The 10,037-nt window shown below is 40.5% G+C and overlaps 1 protein-coding gene across 1 annotated transcript; it reads left to right on the top strand.

Annotated features, from left to right (window-relative positions):
- The first annotated feature begins 8,857 nt into the window (after positions 1–8,857).
- Positions 8,858–9,814, top strand: LOC122743854 (olfactory receptor 6B1-like). Its single transcript, XM_043989051.1, has one exon. It carries the CDS (start codon positions 8,858–8,860, stop codon positions 9,812–9,814), a length of 957 nt encoding a protein of 318 aa, XP_043844986.1.
- The last annotated feature ends 223 nt before the right edge of the window (positions 9,815–10,037 follow it).

Raw genomic sequence — 10,037 nt, 5'->3', positions numbered from 1 at the left:
CTTTCTCTTTCCCTCTCATTCTTTCACCCTCTTTACCCCTATCTCTCAATGAAATGTTTAGAAATAAATTCAGCAATACCATCTACTGATCGCAAAGCTTCTCTTTCTGCATTGTTCATGTAAGTAACTGGGATGCCCAACTTGTCTCAATGCTGAACATAGCTATGTTTTAGGAAGAGATCCACTGACAGTTTCTTGGTTTGAAGTGACTTTGAAAGGGACTTTGAATGTCTTAGGACACCCACTTGACTGAAAAGAGACATCTCCTTTTGATTCCATAAGGCAGTATCTAAACCCTCCCTCCTCACTCTTAGAAAATAATCAAACATTCAGGAGAGCTCCTTTGCTCTATGAGCCAGACATCCCTCTAGAATGTTGTTTCTGGAGTGGTCTTTATGGCTTGATCCTCCCTCACCTTACTTCTTATTTGGGAAATTTTAAAACTGTTCTTGCTCCCATATAATTTCTGGTTTATGTCCCCATGTATTTGAGAATAGGAAGAAGGGCAGGGGGCATAAATGGATACTTAATTTGACAAATATGGTAATATACTTTCCTAATTCATCAATGGAAATGATAAACAATAATACATTCAGTTATTATAGGTCATATTATTACTATTAATGCCTTTATGAGTCATTAAAAATAGTTGAGTTATCTTGAAAATTAGAGATGGCCATGAAGACAATAATAGTAATATTAGTGATATTAACTGACATCTCTATATTAATAAGTTATTTATATAGCGATAATAATAATGGATAGCATTTATGTAACACTTTAAGATTGACAAAATAGTTTATTTAGATAGATAGATGTAGATATATAAATATAGATATATAAAATCTAATTTGGATTTCACAAAAATCCTTCAAGTTTACTAGAGCTATTATTATTCCCATTTCATAGATGGGAAACTGAGATTCAAAGTTTAAATGACTGATTCAGGGATAGTCATTCCTTGCAGTATGGCCAGAGTTTTGAGAAACTGTGTCCATTATAATATGAGGATTGTTGTTCAAGAAAAGAACTATCATGCATTGAAAAGAGAAAGGTTCTGGGTTCATGTTCAGTTTATATCACTGTCTTGATAACTATGGGACTTTGGGCAAAGTGGAATTCCACTCCTACGAGCCTCAGTTTCCTCATTTATAAAATAGAGACAGTAATATCTATAATAATCAAATGAGATACTGCTTCTGAAGTGCTTTATAAACATAAAGCACTACATGAATGCATTTTTGCTATTATTTTTAATATTGTCATTAATAACTACACTGGAGCTTTCTGGTGACTGAATCTTTCTCATAATGGTACTTTCCATCCTGTCCCCTTTGAAATGCCATTTCCATCTCCTGAAGTTCATGCTAGGCGGGTGTTTGCAATAAGACTTGGGTGGTTATGTGATTTTGTAAGGCTTACCCCTGAAATGAGGCAAGAGGGAGAAAGGGAGGCTCCCTCTTTAATGCCCTCACTTAAAAGGGGACAGGATGGAAAGAGACAAAAGAAGCAAGCTAGTGCCATAGGAGAATATTCCCACATGCTTCTCCAATCTCTCCCTCCCCAACTCTCCCCCAGTCCTTTTCTAGAACTAGAAAATGTGTATATTATTATGCAATCACTAGAACCATGAGCCAGGGTGGGAAAGGTGCAAGCAACTTGTCTCAATGTAGCTTTGCAGAGGGGCCACTCTGGTCCCCATCAGTGATGGCAAGAGAGAAAAGAAGGATAAGAGCTAGCTAGGCTTAGTATCTCCCTACCACACCAGACTTCTCATGACTCTAGCATTGCTGACCCACTTCATAACTAGGGGAACTGAGGACTTAGAAGCAGAGACCAAATAACCTTGGATAGTCCCATTTAACCTTCTCATCAATGAATTCCTCTGTCTCAGCACTGGACATATTTCACATTGTCCTCTGTAAAGAAACAGGACCAGCTTTTTAACAAGAGGCAGCTGGGTGGTACAGTAGGTAGAGTGCTGGACTTGAGTTAGGGGGACCTGAGTTCAAATCTTGCCTCAGACATTTATTAGTCATGTGGTCATGGGCAAGTCACTTAACCTCCCTTGGTCTCAGTTTCCTTATCTGTAAAAAGGAAAGAACTAAAGAAATATACCTTATAGGGTTGTTGTGAGGAGCAAATGAGGTAACATTTGTTAAGTTTATAAACTGCTTTGCAAACTTTAAAGTACTTTGGAAATACTAGATCTCTATTATTGTTATTATTGTTATTATTACCAATTATCATGTAGCATTGAATTAAATTTCCTAAGATATCTTGTTGTCCTTAGTTACAATGGTCTGCCAGATATCTTAGCAGAAACTTGGAAAGTCCAATGTTCTGAATTTTCTTCTGTATTTGCTATGTACAGTGGCCAACATATATTGTCTCATAGCATAGTTGACTACCTGGTATTGAGACAGAAAGAGACAGAGAGAGAGAGATACAGACAGAGACAGAGACAGAGAGACAGAGACAAAGAGACAGAACTGGGGGAGGAAGGTCCCTCTTCTGTAAAATTAGGAATTTGTCAGGAATTGTCAGGATCAAATCAAATAATAGTTGTAAATCACTTTTTTAAAATTTAAAGTACTAAATAAATGTGAGTCATTATAATTATCACTACTAAGTTGCAGAGGAAAACTAATGGAATGATAAAGAAATGGAATGAGAAATATTCCCCCATCCCTGGAGGTCTTCAAGCAAAGGATGATGACTTCCCCTGATGGAGGTTGCTGTAAAGTCAATCAGTGTCCAGGTATGAATTACAATGTTTACCTTTGAAGGCCCTTACAGCCCTCAGACAGTATGGCATTGTGGTTCTTTGGCTTGGCCAACAGATCTCACAAATACCTTGAAGCTCTAACATTGTATATGACTGTATGATTTTAAATATCTCTTAAGGATAGCCTGTGACCTTTCTAGATAATATCTCTTAGTATGTGGCTAGCCCTTCCATTTCTACATTTTCTAGTTCCCAGAGCATTTTCATATTCATTATCTTGTTTGATCTTCAAATAGTCCTGTAAGAAAGGCAGAGCAGGTAATGTTATCTCCATTTTAGAGAGAAAGAAATCAAGACTGTGAAAAGCTGGGTGATGAAAAAAAATTTTTTTCATTACCCAGCTAATGAATGACCACACCAGAAATAAGCATGACAGTTAACATTTATAGGCACTTAAAGGTTTATAAAGTACTTTTGCATTCATTGTTTCATTTGATCCTTAAAACAATCATGTAAGAAATGCCCATAGCTATTATTATCCCATTTTTCAGTTAAGGACACTAAGACTCAGAAAGATTAAGTGACTTGCCCTTGGTTGCATTGGTAGGAAGCATGAGAGTCATGATTAGAACTCAGGTCTCTTGGTCCCAAGTCGTGTGCTCTTTCATACAAAAATCAATAGTTGTGTAAACTTTTCAAGAGGTCATGTAGCAATAATGTAAAATAACAGCTGAATGGGGCGGCTAGGTGGTGCAGCAGATAGAGCACCGGTCCTGGAGTCAGGAGGACCTGAGTTCAAATCTGGCCTCAGACACTTAACACTTACTAGCTATGTGACCCTGGGCAAGTCACTTAACCCCAATCGCCTCACTAAAAAAATCAATAAATAAATAAATAAGTAAATAGATAGATAGACAGATAACAGCTGAACAACCTGAATGTTGCATGGGACATTTATAGCTCTCTAATGCATAAAATACAGAAAGAAAGGCTTCCAGTGCATTGGGTGGGGTGTTCTTTCATGTCTAACCTCCTGCTGCAACTGAAGTCTCTGGTCCTTGGCATTAAAGTTCTCATAGCATTTCAATGTGTATTTCTCAATTAGTTCTGCACCTTCCCTAAAGTAATGAAATACCCCAGGTGGATAGAAGCTCAAATATTTCATTTCCTAAAACATCTTAAAAACAACAACCACAAAGCCACTAATCTTATTCTTCTTATCTCTCCTTAACAAATGAACCTGCCAACATGCTCTGTGACCTTTGGCTTCAGAATGTTGGATGGTGGCAAATTGCCTTGAGGTGACTGTTTATCAGTGCAAAACAGGGAGCCCAGGTGTTCTGCTAAGAGCAGAGACAGGTTGGGTGTGTTCATATTTCAAGATAGCATCTAACCCCACAAATGCTGACATGCCTTTCAGTTCTTTGCTTTAATAAAATCACATTTAATAAAGATCATGGGAGGAATAGGTTCAGAGATATTCAGCTCATCCCCAGGTCTTCACACAAGATGACTTTTAAATTCTTCACATACATGATTATATAGCTCATTATGGAATGAATGAATTAATGAAAGAATGAAAAAACATTTATTAAGCATTTACAATGTTTCAGACCTGGAAAGGCATAAGGGTGGCAAATTGAACCATAAGGCAATTGATTGACATTTCCTCTCTACCAACGGTAGTGTTGATTTAATTATTATTCTCTGAGTTGCATGGGAATGGAAGGAGAGGTACCAACCAGTAATATGGAGAGAAGATGACAAGAGTGGTAGGTCTGGGTCTGATAGATATGAAGGTCTCAAAATTCCACTACCTCCTTTAATAATCCCTTTGTGAAATTACCTTAGGATGGGGGCAGCTAGGTGGTGCAGTGGATAAAGCACTGGCCCTGGATTCAGGAGGACCTAAGAGTTCAAATCTGGTCTCAGACACTTGACACTTACCAGCTGTGTGACCCTGGGCTAGTCACTTAACCCTCATTGCCCTGCAAAAATAAATAAATATCTAGATAGATAGATGATAGATAGATAGATAGATAGATAGATAGATAGATAGATAGATAGATAGATAGATAGATAGATAGATAGATAGATAAGAAATTACCTTAGGGCATCAGAAATTCTAGTTGTTTCTGAGGGACTTCTGCCTATGTACTACAGCAAAGATCCAAATACTAGACCCCACCTTTAGCCCTACATTCAGCAGTAACCATTTCTGGAAAAACAAAAGTTCCCCCCCAAACACATCTGTATACACATATTGGGAACAACCAATCAATGACCTAAAAATGTCCTGAGTCCCTAATTAGGCTACCCTTAATCTTTCCTTCATTACTAAACACCATTCTTTCATCCATTCAATATTGATTAATTTGATTTTAATTTAATTGGGGGGGGAGCAATGAGGGTTAAGTGACTTTCCCAGGGTCACAAAGGTAGTAAATGTCAAGTGTCTGAGGATGGATTTGAACTCAGGTCCTCCTGAATCCAGGGCCTGTGCTTTATCCACTGTGCTACCTAGATGCCCCCAATATTAATTAATTTGAAAAGGAGGAAAGTAGGAAGGGAAAGAAGAGGACTGGAGCAAAAGTAGTGAGCAAAGGGATCAGAGATTATAAAATTTATTAATTTGATTTTAAAACATTTATTAAGCACCTATATTGTGCTAAGCCCAGTGCAGGGTGCTGGGAAGAAAGAAAATCAAGGTAAGATACAATGTATCTTATGAAGTAGAGGATGTAATAGAGAAGTAAGATATAAACATAATCAGCTATAATACATAATGATGATTGATAAAGAGAAATGAAAGGAATAAGCATTGGCTAAGTGCCTACTGTATGCCAAGAACTATGCTAAGTACTTTACAACTATTATCTCATATAACTCTCACAACTGGCAAGGTAGGTGTTCATATTCTCTCCATTTTATAGGGAGGGAAACTGAAGCAGATAGAGGTTACATGACTTGCCCAGGGTCACAATGCTAGTAAGTGTATGATGCCGATTTTAACTTGAGTCTTCCTGACTCCATCCTTAATGCTTTATCCACCATGTCACCTAGCTGTCTCTGACCAATCAACAAACATTTATTAAGTGCCTACTATGTTCCAGGCATTTTGCTAAGCCCTGGAAATATAAAAAGAGGAAATTAAGTGACAAATGCATAAAAGAGATGAATCCACGAGGTCAAAGGTCATGGTCATCACTGATGTGGGGTGGCGCAGTCAATGACAGCTTACTGGAAAAGGTAGCATTTGAGTTGGGCTTTGAAGGACGGGTGGGAATTCAACAACAAAAGAGAGCAAATGATATTTAAGGCATAGGGCACGTCATGGACAAAAGCACTAAGATAGATAAGAAACCCCAAGTCATATTTGGGGGTTGGAAAGCTATCTAGATTGTCTAAAGCATTATTTGCAGTGGAAGACAGAGACATTAATATGATTGGCATGGGAGAGAGGTGCCAAGTTGTGGCGGGCCTTGAATTCCAGGCAAGAATTCCTCATGGAAGTGAACCTGCATTCTACAAGGCTGTTTCGGTCATCCAGAAAAACAACGGATATCACACAGGTTCTCCTCCCAAGGCATCTACGCTCCAGCCAAACTAGCCTCCTCTCTGGTCCCTACTACCCATTCTCTGGTCTTCTCCTTCCCGGAGTCTGAAGAGCTAGTATCAAGGCCTAATTCTGACATTAACCACTCGTGAAATTCCGGACAAATCATTTAATGTCTCTGAACCTGAGTTTCCCCATCTATCCGATGAGACACAATGATACTCTTGATAGCTACCTCAAGAAATGTGAGTAAAGTGATTTATATATAATCGTAAAGCAATATAGGAATGTGAGCTGTCATAGAATGAACTAGAATGGGGTGTTAGAGTCCTACCAGGCCAAACCGCTCAGTTTATAGATGAGGAAACTGGGACCCACCCGAGGAGATAAAGTGGCTTGCCTAATTTCACACAGGTGGTGTCAATGATGGGCTTTTAATCCAGGGCTTCTGATTGTAGAGCCAGAGTTTTTGTTGTTCTTATCAATATTATTACTAACCTTCCCTCTCTAGACCTACTGAAATCCTTTAGCATCTTGAAAGTTCAGTTCAGACACTGAGCAAAGCACAAGTCTGACAATAGACTCCACACATCCTTCTAGCACCACTCTGACCAAGCCCAGAGGGGTTCATCAACAGATGGCTGACCATCTGAGGATGACTCTTTCTGGGGGGACAACAGTAATTCATAGTGATCATCTACTAAAGCATGGAGAGAGCTGTGATCTATGGAAGAGGGAAGAATGTATCAGTAGAGGGAGGGTTCTCAGCTAGTAAACTGAGACAGTTCAGTACTTTAGAAAGCACAGTGGGAGAAAAGTACACTATAGGATGAGGGGAACCTGGGTTCAAATCTCACCCCTGATGCTTGTTACCAGCATGACCTTGGACAAATCACTTCAATAGATGGATGGCCTATGAGTCTCCTTCCATCTCTGGGTCTAGGATCCTATCATTCTCTCAACAATTATTAGATCATAGATTTTCTTGAGTTTAGGTACAAAATAAAGAAATCTGAGGATCTGACTGACTGCCTCAAAATGATGGTTAATGCAGAGTAATGGCCAATTATGATTGACACACTGGATTACGTCCAGAGCTGGAGGTCTTCAATTGGAGACTAGAAAGTTGCTTGTCAGAGTTATCAGATCCAGGAGCAGCTAGGTGGTGCAGTGGATAAAACACTGGCCCTGGATTCAGGAGGACCTGAGTTCAAATCAGCCTCAGACACTTGGCACTTACTAGCTGTGTGACCCTGGGCAAGTCATTTAACCCTCATTGCCCTGGAAAAAAAAAAAAGGAGTTATCAGATGGATAACATTGCTCAGTCATAGGTTGTACTAGATGACCCATGAGGTCATTTCCCAGGCTACAGTTTGATGGTGCTAGAATGTCTGGGTATTTTTGTACTAAATCAAGTCATATAGGTTATCAACGTCTGCAAGAGCATGACAGACAATTGTACACAGGCTTTAAGTGGAAAAGTAAAGCTTTTAAGAATTGCACAAAGTACGTGACAAATAATATCTTATTTGATCCTCAGAACAACCCTGGGAGGTTGATACTATTATGCTGATTTTACAGATAAGGAAACTGAGGCAGACAGCAATTAAGTGACATGCAGGGTCATACCACCAGTAACTGTCTGAGGTCAGATTTAAACTCAAGTTTTCCCGATTACAGATCCAGTTCTCTATCCTGTGTAAAACTTAGCTGCCTCAAATAGTTAAGGGTAAAATTGCAATTACCGGCTGAGGGAAGGGAGATTAGAATGATTTTTTAAAATATGGATGGGGAAACTAGGTGGCACAGTGGATAGAGCACCGGCCCTGGAGTCAGGAGGACCTGAGTTCAAATCCCATCTCAGACACTTGACACTTACTAGCTATGTGACCCTGGGCAAGTCACTTAACCCCAATTGCCTCACCCCCCCCAAAAAAAAATATATATATATGGATAAAGCACCGGCCCTAGATTCAGGAGGACCTGAGTTCAAATTTGGCTTCAGACATTTGACACTAACCAGCTGTGTGACCCTGGGCAAGTCACTTAACCCTCATTGCCTCACACACACACACACACACACACACACACACACACAAACAAAATATATATATATATATATATATATATATATATATATATATATATATATATACATGGTTTGAGGAAAGGTGTGAAGACCACAACAGTAGTTGACAATTAATACTTTCTGTCCATAGCATTTTCAATTCAATTATGCAAGGATTTATTAAGGATCTATTGCAAGCAGAGCAGCATAGTTAGATACCAGAGAGAATAAATAAAAAATAAAGCTGCCCTTGCCCTCAGGAAGCTTTCATGCTACCAGCAAAGAATGTGAGAAGCATCGTTGTGCAGTAGGTCTTGACACTGACTCCCTGATTCCAGGAGATCGAGGTAACAAATGCTGGAGCCAGATTGTATGCGGTGCCAATCCCGCAGTGCCAGGTGGGTCAGGGCAGATACCTTTACTGTTCTTTTTTTGCCAGATACTCCTCTTGTTTAACCTTTGCTGTCTTGGGTCCTGCTTTAGATTGAAAACTTGCTGGTGGCCATGTTTAATTGGGACAACTACACACAGGTGACTGAGTTTATCCTCCTGGGATTCCCTGGTTCTTTGGGACTCCACATGTCTCTCTTTCTGTTGTTCCTGCTGGTGTACTCTTTGACCGTCATTGAAAATATCATTATCATCACTCTGATCAGAATCAACCCTTCTCTCCACAAGCCTATGTACCTCTTCCTCAGTAACCTGTCCTTCCTGGAGGTGTGGTACATCTCTGTCACCGTGCCCAAAATGCTGCTCACCTTCCTGGCCCCTGAGTTTGGGCGCATCTCCTTCCTGGGCTGTATGGCCCAACTCTACTTCTTTTTAGGACTGGCCTGCACTGAGTGTGCGCTCCTGGGTGTCATGGCCTATGACCGCTATGTAGCTATCTGCAACCCACTCCGCTACCCAGCCATAATGGCCCCTGGACTCTGTCTCCGTCTGGCCACCAGCTCCTGGCTCAGTGGCTTCTCCATATCCCTGGGGAAAGTCTTTTTCATCTCACGCCTTGGCTACTGCGGACCCAATGTCATGAATCATTTCTTCTGTGACGTCTCCCCGCTGCTGAACCTGGCCTGTACTGACATGTCCATGGCTGAGCTCATTGACTTTCTCCTGGCCCTGCTCATCCTGATTGTTCCCCTCCTCGTTACCATCTTCTCCTACGTCTCCATCATCAACACTGTCCTGAAGATCCCCTCTGCCTCAGGACAGCAGAAGGCCTTCTCCACTTGTGCCTCTCACTTGGCCGTAGTGATCATCTTCTACTCGGCTTCCCTCTTCATCTATGCCCGGCCCCGGGCCATCTATTCTTTTGATTACAATAAGTTGGTGTCAGTTGTCTACACTGTACTCACCCCACTCCTCAACCCCATTATCTACTGTCTGAGGAACACAGAGGTGAAGGTTGCCCTGAAGAAGACAGTACAGAGGATATCACAGAAGATGGATGCTACCTCCTAGGATTTGAGAGGGCATCCCACTTCCAGATGACCTGAATTTGAATCCCACCTCGGAAACTTAGCAGCTGTGTGACTCTTTAACTTCTAACAGCCTCACTTTCCCCATCTCTAAATTGGGTACATAGCATCTATAGTTCCTACCTCATAGGGTTGTTGTGAGACCCAAATGACATGGTATGCAACAGAGTCCTTCTTCAATTAGAAAACACTGAGTTTATCACCGA

Source organism: Dromiciops gliroides, chromosome 2 (genome assembly GCF_019393635.1).
Source record: "Dromiciops gliroides isolate mDroGli1 chromosome 2, mDroGli1.pri, whole genome shotgun sequence".
NCBI lineage: Eukaryota > Metazoa > Chordata > Mammalia > Microbiotheria > Microbiotheriidae > Dromiciops > Dromiciops gliroides.
The sequence above is the reverse complement of the archived record's forward strand: the minus strand, read 5'-3'. Positions and strand labels throughout refer to the sequence as shown.